We start from the raw sequence: 16,079 nt of genomic DNA, 5'->3' as shown, positions 1-16,079 counted from the left end.
CTTTAATGATTACAGCCCTACATAAGTTTCTTGTTCGCGGGCCCTCAATTGAACCAAAACCAAAACAAACTATTCTAACATGTATACGAAACAAGCCCAAGCAGCTAATGGCTTAAGCCTTCTTATACCAGCGAGGGATTTCAAATAGAATAGTATTGCACTAGTTGTGGTATTAATTATTTTAAAAATAATTTTTATTTGAAAATATATTAAAATAATATATTTTTTATTTTTTAAAATTTATTTTTAAACATCAGCAAATTATAAAGATCTAAAAATCATTAAAAAATTAATTTATAGTAAAAAAAATAAATTTTTTTTAAAAATACTTTTAAAACGCAAAAATAAACAACAAACTAGCTCTAAAATTACCAGAATACAAAAACATTGTAATATTATTAATTTTAATTTATTTTTTTTCATATCTTTATTCTTTCGTAATTTGTTTTCTTGAACAATTATTATACAAAGAATAAGAAAATGATGTTTAAATGTAACAATTGCAAACATTGTTTTATTTTTATACTACATTAAAAATGTGCTTGAGATCTTACATTTTTTTATTAACTCATGTGATCTTCATTATATTTTTATTATATGTAAGCTTCGACTTTTTATTTCACAGTTAATTTTTTACTCGTCATAAGAAAACACGTTAATAACATCTACACATTACGTTAGGAAAAAACAATAATCAACTTGCAGCTAGGCAAATCGAATCAACACGTCAACATTTTTATTTTTATTTTTTTACATTTATCAACATAGATGATTCTTGATTTATTTAATTAAATGCATGTATATGCCTTTAGATTCACAACTAGATTTCTTTTTGTACAAAAACACATTTGAAAAGCTTGCATATATTTTTTCTTCCAAAAAAATTATCTGACCCGCAGAGAAGCGTATGTCAAATAACTAGCAGTATAAACTAAAACAGGTGATGATTTTATTATTCATCACCTCATAAAACACTATTTATTTTAATAGTGTTTTTTTTCCTCTTTTTTTTTTTTTCCTTTCTAAATCTATGTTTCTCTCTAATTTCATACTTCAACATTTAGTTTATTGAAGATTGAACTTCATAATTTATTGTGGTATGCTTTATATGTGATCAGCCTAGTCTCATAATCTATGTAACGGATTTGGCGGGTTAACTCGATTGGGTTGAGTTTTTTTTAATTGACATTTTTTTTTTTCAATCTCATCTTTCAACATTAGGTTGATTGACAATTATACTTCATTATTTATTTTTGTTTTTTTTTATAAGGTTATCTCGATTTTATGACTCGAGACGTGAGTTTGGTGGGTTAACCCATTTGACTCGAGTTTTTTTTTTTAATTGGTATTTTTTCAATTTTATCTTTCAACATTGAGTTGATTATGAATTAGACTTCATGATTTATTTGGTTTGTTTTCCATGAGAATATCCCGATCTTATGACTTGGATCACATGTTTTGCAGGTTAACTCGTGGAGACTGAGGTCGTTTTATTGTATCTTGTTTTTATGTTGATTTTTTCCCTCTTTAATTTCAACCTTCAACAATGGGTTTATTGAAAATTGAGCTTCATAAATTTTTTTTTATTTACTTTCTATGACTTAGTTTATTTTTTTTATTTATTTTCTATAAAGTTATCCTGATTTCTTGATTTGGATCATGGGTTTGACAGTGTAACTCAGATCAAATTTTTTTGTTATTTTTTAATATTTTTTTCAATTTTATCCTTCAACATTTGGTTAATTTTGGAATCAGGCTTCAATTTTTTTTTTTTTGGTCTTGCTTTCTATAAAGTTATCCTAACCTCATTATTTGAGTCACAATTTTGGCTAATAACCTGGGTTGACTCATGTTTTTTTTTGTTTGTTTTTTTTTTTAATTTCATCCCTAAACATTGAGATTTTTTATCTCGAGTTGTATATGTCAACTCAGGTTCTTTTGTTATTTTTTTAGTTTGATTATTTTTTCTCAATTTTATCCTTTAACATTTGGTTGATTTGGGATAATGCTTCATATTTGTCTTATTATATAGGTCACGAGTTTGGTTGGTTAACTTGAGTTGATTCAGTTTTTTTGAATTGATTTTTTTTTTTTCAATTTCATCCTTCAACATTGGATTGATTGAGAATTAAACTTTATAACTTATTTTAATTTGTTTTATAATGAGTTATTTCAGTTATAAGACCCAGGTAGCAACTTTGACAGGTTAACCTGAGTTGTTTGTTTTTTGGTCTCTTTTTTTAATTGATTTTTTTATTTCATCTTTTAACATTGGTTTAATTGAGAATTGAGTTTTATATTTGATTTTGATTTACTTTGTATGTGGTTATTGTGGTCTTATGATTCAAGTCGTGAATTTAACAGGTTAACCCGAGTCGATCTAATATGTTTTCATCTCGATATTTTTTCAAAAACATGCCGTCTTGAATTTTTTTTAATGAAACTATATTTTTAAGAGTTTTTCAAATTGCTTTTTAACCCGTTAAGTTAACTAGGTCACTTCAACTTAACCTCTACATGTTTTAATTTTTTTCAACTAAAAAACACGATAATAACAATTACATAGTTTTTAACCATAAAAAAATTAATCTTAGCTGCAACATAGTAATAACAATATATAGTCTACTCTATTTATGAAAGTAAGGCCTAAAAGACGTGGGCAATACGGATAGACTTAGAATGAAATCCCCAAACATGTATTTGGATTATTTTCTACTCGATCTCTACCCATGAAAGTCAGGGAGAATAGATTAACTGACTGGCCTTCTTAATTTCCAAATGATACTATTGGTGAACCTTTTTCTCCTTTGTGGAAAAAGAAAAGGACTTGCTAGACAATCTGAAGCTATTGTCTTAGGCATTGGAATTGATAGAATTAAAAGTCTTGCATTGAACGCATGGACCCATGCATCATCTTTGGTTTCAAAAGACAGGAAGAAAAGTACACGTGAAACACAGACGATCTTGACTTGGAACCAGTCCATGGGAATGCCATGCACTTCATTCATAAACTTCGCATTATCATTGAAGGGAAGCATTACCACGCAAACATGGCATCCGTTGATTATGAGCCAAAACTTCTCGCGATTTTAAGCGTCTCATTTTTCTTGTCCTGTATTTTTGTATCTAGTACTGGTCTCGTGGCTGCTCTTGACCCAGCCTTGCTAGCATAGAAGGCAAGGCTTTGCTTGAGAGTGGATGGTGGAGTGACTACATAAAAAAAGTTGGGTTCTATATATTGCACGATAGAAGTCTATTTTGGGTCTTGTATAACTAATGATCCAAGATTATTTTGGGTACTACAACATGCGGAATCTAAGGATAGTTAGGTCTTGGCGTAGCGTAGCCCCAGTGTTCTTGTGCGCTTGGTCTGGCAGTACAAAGGTAGGCAGCCCAAGAGTAACGTGTTCCCCTATGGTTTTTCTTCAACAGTAACAACAGTTTTTTAAAATTTATTAATGATGATGATGATGATAGTATAAAAATAATAATATTCATAACACAAATAATAGTATTTTTAATTTCAAGAATATTTAGAACACAAATAATAATATTTTTTATATGAATACTTTGTATTAGAAGAAAAATAATAGTATTTACAACACAAATTATAATATTTTTTTTTATTAATACTTAGAATTGTTGAATATTTTTAATAATACTACGCCGCGGACTAACTTTTTATTTTTATAAAAAATATCATAAAAAATTATAATTTAAATAATAATATGTTTTCAATATTAGTAATAATATTTTATTTCAAATTTATTAATTATTTTATTAATAATACTAATTATAATAAAAATAATAATATTTACAATACAAATCATAGTTTTAAAATCCGACCCAGTAATCGACCTGGTATAATAATCAGATCACAGGTCATATAAGTTGACTCGAGTTAACTCAGGTAAAAAAAAAAATATATATTTCTCGTGAAATTTTCATTAATGGTCAGAGCGTGATTTACTTTTCTAAACGGTTCTTTGACCAAACATGAAGCGCTGCAAAAGTTGTCTTGATTTGGCTCTCTTTGGTTCTTTTACTCTCATGATCATGCCTCCCTCTTATCACTGTCCTTGAAATCTCACACAGCACCCCACCCCACTATATTGAGAAATTCTCTCTACATTGAAAAGCTACAGAAATTGTCTTGCTCGCCTCCCTTCACCCTTTCCTCTCTTTGCTCCACTCCTGTAATCAACAGAAACTATCCATGTTCAATGTTTTCCCAGGAAAAAAAGAAGAAGAAAGTTGTGTCAAAGAAGGAATCCTAGTTATTGATCTCTCTGTTTCCACTAGAGAAATAAGTAACAGAAACTTCATCTAACCTTGATTTGCAGATCTAAACTAAAGAGAGCCAAATCAAAAAAACAAAAAAACACCCTGCAAAAACAGATTTAGTGATTGCTGAGGGCCAAAAGAGAGACGGGGACAAAATCTGGCATGACTTGACTTGAAGTCTTTTGCATGTGGCTTAATTTTGTCTACTCTTCTTTGCAACTGATATGGCTTCAAAGATTGAAGAGATTGGGTTTATTTTGTCTATGTTGCAGATGGTTTGATTAATTGATAGTAAAAAGCTAAAGCAAAAAATGACTTTACTTATATATATAAAACAACCGGGTCTTACGCGGGTTGACCGGGTTTTGTCGGGCCAATTTCCTTGCTGGTTTGTTCATCAACCCAGTCCGATTCCAGCCCCGGGTCAGCCGGGTCCTAGGTTGACCCGCCGAGCCGGGTTTTAAAAGTATGATACAAATAATTATATTTAGAATCCTAGGACCTAGAAACCTTGGGTCTTGATGAATAACCCAATTGAATTGGGTCCTTATGCAAGGCCAATTGAGCTTGGGTCCTGACGCCGGATCCATTCTCCTTGGGTGGGTGCCGGTCTGGCTCACGCCACTGCAAGCCAGCCTAAGCGCCACATGTGCGCTTGGTCAACCCAGCACACATGCAGACAACCCAAGCGTCCAAGGCTAGGCAAACCGAGCACCAGGTGGCTACCGCCTGGGGGGCGACCAACAGATGTTGCATGCCTAGTGCCCAGGCTTGGTAGCCAAGTGCCAAGTGTCGGCAACCCCACTAGATGCGCCTCCAGCCTGACACTTGCGGCTTGCTGGCTGCAACCTCACACATGCCCCTACCAAACAATGCAGTCAATAGTGAAAGTACTCATAGTCTATATTATTTCGCGCTACAGAATGTGATAGTACACTTCATAGTAAATTCACTTACAGTGCACAGTAACCTGTGTTATGGTTAGTTTTAGTAAAAAGATAGCTATTCCTGGAATAATAAAGGAATGTTGAAGCTGATTCGGCTTTTTCCGAGGAAAAGTAAAAAAGATCATTCCTTCTGTATTTTGGAATGCTAGATATAGGTATGGTGCTCGTATTGTTTTCTTCACTTGAGTTTACTGCCCCACATAATGCCTGCTTCTTTATTTTATTTTCCCCGAAGAAGTTTATATATGGGCATGGTGCTCATCAAATGCAATAGATTTCGGAAATTTAAACAAAAGTATTTTCTGACATTACCAGAGGGCTACGGTGCTTGTGCTGGAGTTTACTGCCCCACCTATCAAATTGCAAAGAAAAGTCACTACAAAAGAGCATCATCAATATTCCAAAAAAGATGGTCCTTCCATAATCATCGAGTTAATCCAACACTGACATTAATTGTGTTTTCTTGTAGAAACAGAAATGGGCCTTCTTCTTATTACCATAGGCATGCTAATGTGGCTGATATTTTTCCAGGACATTAAACCATGTCTGGTTGCTCTCCCAATACTGACAATCTTGACTCAAACTACCCAACCATGAGCTCAGTGGTTAAACTGCCTGCTCTGGAATGAATGGAACCACTGATATTGTTTGAACTAAGATCTAATGTTTCCAATTTTGCCAAGTTCCATATTTCTAAAGGGATGGATCCGTTGATTTGGTTGTAAGAGAGGTATGGAAATGCAAAGTTTCTTAAATTGTCTAATGAAAAAGGAATGGAACCAGAGATGTAGAGAAAGTCCATACAAATTCTTCAAATTCCCAATTTCTGAAGGGATCGAACCTGTAATCTTGAAAGACTGATGTAGTTGTGGTGTAGAGAAAGTCCAAAACCGGTGTTTATTGTCTAGCTTACACTGTTAAGCAATTCATAGCACCAAAAATTAAGAACTGAAGAAATGCAATGCCAACTGTCATGGTGAAGAAGCGTCAAATAAAATGGAACTTGAACAGTGTGAGTTGACTGGTGAAAATGAGAACATGAAATTTCACTCAACAATTTCACCACCTTCAAACCAGGTTAACCCGTCAAACCTTAGATTCACGTCATAAAAGTTTGATAATTAAATAGAAAAAAAAAACAAATTAATGGATTAACCCAGAATTAACCGGGCTAACTCGTCAAACCAGGTTAACCCGTCAAACCCGGAATCCGTGTCATGAAAGTTTGATAACTAAATAGAAAAAAAATTTAACATTAACCATTTAAATTAAACAAAAAAAATTAATTAAAAAAAAAGAAAAAAAAAACTAAAGGCATCAGCCTTTTCACCGTGAACTGCACTGTGCAATCCATAGTCAAAGACATAAAAAAACAAAAAGAAAAAGAAAAAGAAAAACTAAAGGCATTGAACTACATAGAAAAAAAATTTAATATTAATAAACTAAATTAATTAAAAAGAAAAAACCCTCTAAGAAGTAAAAAAAAAAAAAATAGAAAGAAATTTAAATTAACAAATTAAACTAAACGAAAAAAATAATTAAAAAGATAAAAAAAAGCAAAAAAAAAATAATTTCAGGTTAACTCGTCAAATTAGGTTAACCCATTAAACCCGGGATCCGTGTCATTAATGTCTGATAACTAAATAAAAAAAAAGTGAACGTTAACAAACTGAAATAAACGAAAAAAATTAATTAAAAAGAAAAAAAGAAAAAAAATCTAGGTTAACTCGTCAAATCATGTTTAACCCGTTAAACTCATGATTTGTGTAATGAAAGTCTGATAACTAAATAAAAAAATTAACACTAACAAACAAAATTAAACAAAATTTTTTTTTTATGAAAATAAAAAAAAAAAAAAAAATTGACGGGTCAACCTAGAATCAACTGGGTTCACCCGTGAAACCAGTTTAACCCATGAAACTCGAGATATGTGTCATGAAAGTCAAATAACTAAATAGAAAGAAATTTAATATTAACAAACTAAACTAAAAAAAAAAAAGCAAAATTGTTTTTTTCTAAGTTAACTTGTTAAACCAGGTTAACCCGTTAAACTCATCAAACGTTTCATGAAAGTTTGATAAACTAAATAAAAAAAATTTAATATTAATAAACTAAATTAAACAATTTTTTTTTGTTAAAATAAAAAAAATAATGAAAGAAGAAAAAAAAAATCCTGAAATGCATTAAAAAAACTAAAAAAATATAAGATAATTTAAAAAAAAACCTAAGACATAGTGATCAGTATTTTTACTGTGGATTGCCACAGTAAAACACTCATCCCCTTTTTAGTACATGTTACAATAATCCGGTTGCTTCCAAGAGCATGCAATGGGCAAACTTTCCTTGAAGTAGTTTGAGTCAAGATCGTCACTTTTCGCCCCCGCGCGCACGCGCACCCGACTGATCTTGCACGTCAATATAGACTAATAATCAGCTTGTCCTAGCCTACAAGTTGAGTCCAACCTAACCATATTTTTCTACTATGTACTAGCATTATTTTTCTTAATCATGCATGTTTGATAATGTTTTCACTATTTCAACTTAAATCTACAAGACATGGGCAATACGGATTGACTAAGGATCTAATCCAAAAATTAATGGCACGTCCGATGATCAGGATACTAGGATGTATTAGCATTATTTTTCTACTCGGTCTCTTTCCATGAAAATCAGGGAGAATAGAATTAACTGATTGGCCTTCTTAATTTCCAAAATCCACTATTGGTGATTTGTAAGCCATTTTCTTAATCACAACGCGAGAAAGGTACACGTGAAAGACCAGACGATCTTGACTTGGAACGAGTCCATGGGAATTGATGCCATGCCCTTCATTAATAAATTTAGCATTATCATTGAAGGGAAGCATTAGACACAAACATGGCGTCCATTGATTATGAGCCAAAACTTCTTGCAATTTTAAGCATCTCATTTTTCTTGTCCTGTATTTTTGTATCTGTGGCTGCACTTGATGACTCGGCCTTCCTAGCATCAGAAGGCAAGGCTTTGCTTGAGAGTGGATGGTGGAGTGACTACAGCAACCTCACCTCACATCGCTGCAACTGGACTGGCATAGTCTGTGATCGGGCTGGAAGCATCACTGAGATTTCCCTACCATGGTTCCTCAAGGTGGGAAATAAGTTTGGAAAGATGAACTTTTCTTGCTTCTCAAACCTTGCCCGTCTCGACCTGGCCAACCATGAGCTTAGTGGGAGCATCCCGCCTCAAATTTCTATCCTTCCACAACTCAGATACCTCGACCTGTCCTCAAATTATCTAGGAGGTGAGTTACCGTCTTCACTTGGAAATCTCAGCCGATTGGTTGAGCTTGATTTTTCTTTCAATTATTTCAAAAATTCCATCCCTCCAGAACTAGGCAATCTTAAAAATCTAGAGATTTTGGACGTGAGTTATAATACACTTACTGGTCCAATCCCTCGAACATTGGGTAGGTTAGCCAAGTTGAGATCTTTGATCCTTTCTCGCAACGCAATTAATGGATTCATTCCTTCAACTTTGGGCCTTTTATCCAATTTGATTATTCTAAATCTTTCCTACAATCAAATCACCGGTTTGATTCCTTTTTTATTTGGCAATTTAACAAGCTTGACAACGATAAACCTTTCTCACAACCAAATCAATAGATTCATCCCTTTAAAAATACAGAACTTGACAAATTTGAAAGAATTATATTTGAGTTCAAACAATATCAGTGGTTCGATTCTTTCAACTTTGGGCCTTTTATCCAATTTGATTTTTTTAGATCTTTCCTACAACCAAATCACCAGTTTGATTCCTTTTTCGTTAGGCAAATTAACAAACTTGACAAAGCTAGACCTCTCTCATAACCAAATCACCGGTTTGATTCCTTTTTTGTTAGGCAATTTAACAAACTTGACAACACTAGACCTCCATGACAATCAAATCAACGGATCCATCCCTTTAGAAATGCAAAACTTGACAAATTTGAAAGAATTATATTTGAGTTCAAACAATATCAGTGGTTCGATTCCTTCAACTTTGAGCCTTTTATCCAATTTGATTTTTCTAGATATTTCCTACAACCAAATCACCGGTTTGATTCCTTTTTCATTAGGCAAGTTAACAAGCTTGACAAGCCTAGACCTCTCTCACAACCAAATCAACAAATCCATCCCTTCATCTTTGAAGTATTGTAATAATTTGACCTTCCTAGATTTGAGCTTCAATAATTTAAGTGGAGAGATACCCTCCGAACTATATGATTTGGGCTTTTTAAATTATGTGAATTTTAGGTATAATAATCTCTCAGGCCTTGTTCCCTTGAATTTGCCAACACCTTTTGATTTTTATTTCACATGTGATTTACTCCTTCATGGGGAAATTACCAACGATTCTGCAACTTTTAAAGCTACTGCATTTGAGGGCAACAAATATTTACACCTTAATTTCTCACTTTCTCCATCTATTTGCTCCCCACCTTTACAAACCTACTTGTTACCTTTAAAAGACAACAGAAGGATTCATTCCATCAAGATATTTCTTCCTATCACCACCATTTCACTATGTCTCTTGTGCTTCGGATGTTGTTATCTGTCTCGACGCAAGGCTCCCCAACCTGAGTCAGCATCATCAAAGAATGGAGACTTGTTTTCCGTATGGAATTATGATGGGACGATTGCATACGAAGACATCATTACAGCGACTGAGAACTTTGACCTCAGATATTGTATCGGAACCGGTGGTTATGGGAGCGTTTACCGAGCACAACTTCCAAGTGGGAAATTAGTTGCCTTGAAGAAACTTCATCGTCAAGAGGCAGAGGAGCCGGCTTTTGACAAGAGTTTCAAAAATGAGGTGGAAGTGCTCGCACAAATACGTCACAGGAGCATTGTAAAGCTTTATGGATTTTGTTTGCACCAGCGCTGCATGTTTCTTGTTTACGAGTACATGGAAAAGGGAAGCTTGTTTTGTGCCTTGAGAAATGATGTCGGAGCTGTGGAATTGAAGTGGATGAAAAGAGCACACATCATCAAAGACATTGCTCACGCATTATCTTACTTGCATCATGATTGCAACCCGCCAATTGTTCATCGAGACATATCAAGCAACAATGTTCTGTTGAATTCAGAATCCAAGTCTTTTGTTGCTGATTTTGGCGTGGCTAGACTTCTCGATCCTGATTCGTCCAACCATATTGTACTTGCTGGTACCTATGGATACATTGCCCCAGGTAAAAATATTTCTTCTTAACATCCATATTTACCACTCATGCACTGCAAAACTAAAGGAAACTCTCTTTTAAATATATATATATATATATATATATATATATATATATTAATTTCGATTTGTATATGGGCAGAGTTGGCTTATACTATAGCGGTGACAGAGAAATGTGATGTGTACAGCTTCGGAGTTGTGGCGCTTGAAACTTTGATGGGAAGGCATCCGGGAGATATCCTATCATCATCTGCCCAGGCTATTACACTGAAAGAAGTGTTAGATCCTCGTTTGCCACCTCCAACAAATGAAATTGTCGTACATAATATATGTACCATTGCAAGTCTCATATTTTCTTGCTTACATTCAAATCCAAAACATCGACCTTCAATGAAATTCGTGTCTCAAGAATTTCTATCTCCCAAGAGATTATTGGGAGGTCTCGAGATTTCTTTGTTGGAGCTGCGAAATCTTGGCTTGCACACAAATGTAGGTGAGATCACAGTTCCTCGCTGAAAAAGTCAACTTCGATCTCGCATGGAACTTCAACGAGAGCCTCCAAGAGCATGCGTTTATAGAATTCTTAATTTTGGATGAACTTTTTTTCTTTTGTTTTGTTTTAGCACACTACATGTGTTTGTAATATTTTAGTGTGACATTGTATGTAATTTTAATAATGCACACTTTTCTTGTGCATGATGGCTAGTATCAATATAAATGAGCATATATCATATTAAGTCTACCTCTCTGTACGTCTAGGTTAAATTGAAATCATCACTCATCTTATAATTAGGCAAATCCACACTTGAAATATGCAGAAGATATTTGTTAACTCCATTAATTTGTCCCTGCAAGCTTTTGTATAATAGATGCCTGAAAGCAGTGATTGGATCTACTCTCTACCTTATTATTTATCATTTGGCACAGATGGAATTTCCAATCATCTTCCGCTCTAAAGGAAGATTTACGTCTCATGTTTAGGACCAAGCTTTGACCTCAAAGGATGGTGAGTGGAGATGTCCACCCTCCATTGTGTAAATTTTAGATATCAGCATGCCCCAACGTCGGCCACCATGTCTATCTAGTAAAATGCACAACACTGTAGCTGTACAAGATGCCTAGCTATAGATTATTTTCAGTCTCAGAGACATTTACTAACAGAGAAAATATATCATAGTTTCCAATTATGAGCATATGATTTCTTCGTATCAGCATCTGATTTATAAAATATTGAAACCAATTTTTAAAGTTGAAATTCTTTACCTTGTTATCACATTGATCATCCCATTAATTTCCCCTTCATGATATCTTTAAATAAGAAAAAGCTTGGGGTATGTGCAACTGTCCTGATGCTCTTAGACAAGCCAGGAAAAAAATTATTTGGAGCATCATATTTTTCCTTGGACGTTAGTTCATAGATCGTATATGCTAAATGTTTTACATAGACTAATTATAACAAATGATTATATATGACAGTTCATATTCTCCTGCATGAAAGCTCTATATATCCATTATCTTGGTGACAATTGACAAGTCGCCGATACAATTGCAATTAAATTAGAATGTAAGGATGATATATTTATTTAGGATTTTATTAATTATCTCATGGCTGTGTATATTCAATAATTTCCTTTAATGATTACAGCTCCGCATCAGTTTCTTTCTTGTTCGAGGCTTGTCGGGCCTTCTATTGAACTAAAACAAAAACAAACTATTCTAACATGTCTACGAAACAAAGCCCAAGCAGCTATTGGCTTAAGCCTTTTTATACCAGCGCGGGATTTCAAATTCTTGCCAGAATCGTACAGGACTGCTCGGTAAGATCACTAACCATCCATTTTCTGTTTTGTATGTAATTATTTTTTAAAATTATTTTTTAATTTAAAAATATATTAAAATAATATTATTTTATTTTTTAAATTTATTTTTGATATCGATACATTAAAAAGATTTAAAATTATTAAAAAAATAAAATTAATTTAAAGCAAAAGATTAAAAAAAATATTTTTGAAACGCAAAAAATAAACAAACAAGCTGACTCTAAAATTATCAAAATCTACAAGTATTGTAATATTATTAATTTTAATTTATACTATTTTTTATTTTTATCTTTATTCTTTTGTAATATTTTCTTTGCATATGAAACTTCTGCTTCCACCTCATAAGAAAATTATGTTTTAATGTAGCAATTACAATATTATTTTATTTTTATAAAACATTAAAAATGAGCTTAAGATCTTATAATTTTTTTATTAACGTATAAGAACTTCACTATATTATATTATATGTAAGCATCAACCTTTTTTTTCACGACTATATTTTTTACTTGCCGTCAAAAAAGATGTTAATAACACCTATACATTAATTCATCTGTGCTAGAAAAAAAAATAATAATCAACTTGCAACTACGCAAATCAAATAGACACATTTTTTTTTTTGTATTTATTGGCAGAGATGATTCTTGATTTGTTTTCTTACATGCATGTATATGCCTTTTGATTTACAATTAGATTTCTTTTTGTACAAGAACGCATTTAAAAAGCTTGCATGTGTTTTTCTTCCAAAAAAAGTATCTAGCCCGGAGAGGAGTGCATTTCAAATAACTAATAGTATAAACTAAAAGAGTTGATGATTTTTATTGTTCATCACCTCACAGAACACTATTCATTTTAATAGGTTTTGTTTTCGTTCCCCTCCTAAATCTATATTTCTCCCTAATTTTATATTTTAATATTTAGTTTATTGAAGATTGAACTTTATAATTTATTATGGTTTACTGTATATGTGGTTAGCCTAGTCTCGTAATATAAGTCATGGGTTTAGGCAAGTTAATTCGGTTGATTAGAGTTTTTTTTTTATTGATTTTTTTTTCAATCTCATCCTTAAACATTGGATTGATTGATAATTATGCTTCATAATTTATTTTGGTTTATTTTTTATGAGGTTATCCCGATTTAATGAGTCGAGTTGTGAGTTTGGTGGGTTAACCTAGTTGACTCGAATTTTTTTTTTTATCTTTTTTTTAATTAATATTTTTTCAATTTCATTTTTCAACATTGAGTTGATTATGAATTAGGTGTCATTATTTATTTTGGTTTGTTTTATATGAAGGTATCTTGATTTTATGATTTGGGTCACGTATTTTGCAGGTTAACGCATGTAGACTGAAGCTGTTTTATTGTGTCCCGTTTTTATATTGAATTTTTTTTGTTTAATTTCAACCTTTAACAATGGGTTTATTGAAAAATTGAGTTTCATAATTTGTTTTGATTTACTTTCTATGGATTTATCAGGTTGACCCGAGTTGACTCATGTTATTTTTTTGCTTACTTTTTATAAGGTTATCCTAATTTTTTGACCTGAATCACGAGCTTGACATTTTAACTTAGGTGATTTTTTTGTTATTTTTTTATTTATTTATTTTTTAATTTTATCCTTTAGCATTTGGTTAATTTGGAATAAGACTTTATATTTGTTTTGGTCTTGCTTTCTATAAACTTATCCCGGTTTCATTACTAGGTAACAGTTTGGCAAGTCAACCTGTGTTGACTCAGGTATTTTTTGTTTTTATTTTTTAAATTTCATCATTAAACATTAAGATTTCTTATCTTTAGTCACATGTCAACTTAGGTTTTTAATTTCATCTTTTAACATTGATTTAATTGAGAATTGAGTTTCATATTTGGTTTTGATTTGTTTTTTTATGTAGTTATTTCGGTCTTATGTTTCGGGTCGTGAATTTGACAGGTTTACTCGGGTAGATCTAATATATTTTCGTCTCAATATTTTTTAAAAAAACATGTCATCTTGAAATTTTTTAGTCAAACTATATTTTTAACGATTTTCCAAGTTGTCTTTGAGTCCGTTAAACACGTTAATAACACCTAGATATTTTTTGACGTTAAAAAAATTAATCTGACCTGCAACATAGTGCGGAAAATAATCTAGTCTACTATATTTTTGAAACTAAGGGCCTAAAGGGATATTTGAGAGTGTAGTAGTGATTGTTTTTCAAAGTGCGTTTCGCTCAGAAATACATAATATATATATTAAAAAAATAATTTTTTGATATAACACATCAAACTAATCTGAAAATACTAAAAAAAAATATTAATTTGAAGTAAAGAAAAAAAATAAAAAAAATAATTTTTTTCGAAACATTTTTTAAACCAAAAAAAACAAACAGACCTTAAAAGATGTTAAGATTCGGATAGACTTAGAATGAAATCCACAAACTAATGGCAAGTGGATCAGAATACATGTATTTGGATTATTTTCTACTCGATCTCTTCGCATGAAAGTCAGGGAGAATAAACACAGGTTTTGGACTTTCTCTACACCACAACTACATCAGTCTTTCAAGATTACAGGTTTGATCCCTTCAGAAATAGGGAATTTGAAGAACTTGTGTGGATTTTCTCTACATCGGAACTACATCACTGGTTCGATTCCTTTTTCATTAGACAATTTAAGAAACTTGGCATTTCCATACCTCTCTTACAACCACATCAACGGATCCATCCCTTTGGAAATATGGAACTTGGCAAATTTGGAAGCATTAGATCTTAGTTCAAACAATATCAGTGGTTCCATTCATTCCAGAGTAGGCAGTTTAACCATTTTGAGATATCTTGACCTTTCTTCCAATCAAATAAACGGATCCATCCTTTACGAAAAAGAGAGCATGCAAATTAAATTTGAAAACATTAGATCTCAGTTCAAACAATATCCATGGTTCGGTTCCTACCATGATGTGCAATTTGAAAGCTTTATGGATCCTGTTTGCACCAGCGTTGCATGTTTCTTGTTTACCAGTACATGGAAAAGGGAAGCTTGTCTTGTGCCTTGAGAAATGATGTTGCAGCTGTGGAATTGAAGTGGATGAAAAGAGCACACATTATCTTGCATCATGATTGGAATGCTAGATATAGGTATGGTGCTCGTATTGTTTTCTTCACTTGAGTTTACTGCCCCACCTAATTCCTGCTTCTTTCTTTTATTTTCCCCGAAGAAGTTTATATATGGGCATGGTGCTCATCACATGCAATAGATTTTGGAAATTTAAACAAAAGTATTTTCTGACATTACGAGAGGGCTACGGTGCTTGTGCTGGAGTTTACTGCCCCACCTATCAAATTGCAGTGGTCATATGCAAAGAAAAGTCACTAAAAAAGAGCATCATCAATATTCCAAGAAAGGTAGTCCTTTCATAATCATCGAGTTAATTGACCAAGTTTCATATTTCCACAGGGATGTATCCGTTTGATTTGATTGGAATAAGGCTTTAGACATCTCAAAATTGTTACACGTTTTTAATTCTATTCTGTTCTGTCCGGAATGACCAGTATTTTTATTCCAGTTTAAAAAACAAAATAAATTGAAATAAATTTTATGTCAATCAGAATCTCGGCCTATTCTAAAATTAAATCGGCTTGTTTTATTTGGTATTATCATAGTCTCGTTATCTTAGTCATGAATTTAAAAGATTAACCTGAATCGATCTAATATGTTCTCGTTTCAATATTTTTTTAAAAAAAATATGCAATCTTAATTTTTTTTAATCAAATTATATTTTTACCAATCATCTAAACTGTCTTTAAACCTATTTAGTTGATCGGGTCATATTTATTCAACTTCTATTTTTTTTAC

At 32.3% G+C, this 16,079-nt stretch overlaps 1 protein-coding gene across 1 annotated transcript; it reads left to right on the top strand.

The window, feature by feature from the left end:
- The first annotated feature begins 8,019 nt into the window (after positions 1 to 8,019).
- Positions 8,020 to 11,154, top strand: LOC118042064 (uncharacterized). The gene is made up of 2 exons (XM_035049613.2): positions 8,020 to 10,440; positions 10,573 to 11,154. Exons 1-2 carry the CDS (start codon positions 8,109 to 8,111, stop codon positions 10,944 to 10,946), a joined length of 2,706 nt encoding a protein of 901 aa, XP_034905504.1. The 5' UTR covers positions 8,020 to 8,108; the 3' UTR covers positions 10,947 to 11,154.
- The last annotated feature ends 4,925 nt before the right edge of the window (positions 11,155 to 16,079 follow it).

The sequence above is a fragment of the Populus alba genome, chromosome 2, assembly GCF_005239225.2.
Source record: "Populus alba chromosome 2, ASM523922v2, whole genome shotgun sequence".
Taxonomy (NCBI): domain Eukaryota; kingdom Viridiplantae; phylum Streptophyta; class Magnoliopsida; order Malpighiales; family Salicaceae; genus Populus; species Populus alba.
This window is presented reverse-complemented; position numbering and strand designations above follow the sequence as displayed.

What these genes read in the sequence shown, in the direction of transcription:
- LOC118042064 (XM_035049613.2), top strand. Translation starts at nt 8,109, where the DNA reads ATGGCGTCCATTGATTATGAGCCAAAACTTCTTGCAATTTTAAGCATC. An exon ending in CTATGGATACATTGCCCCAG is followed by an intron (nt 10,441 to 10,572) that starts GTAAAAATATTT and finishes GTATATGGGCAG; the next exon opens with AGTTGGCTTATACTATAGCG.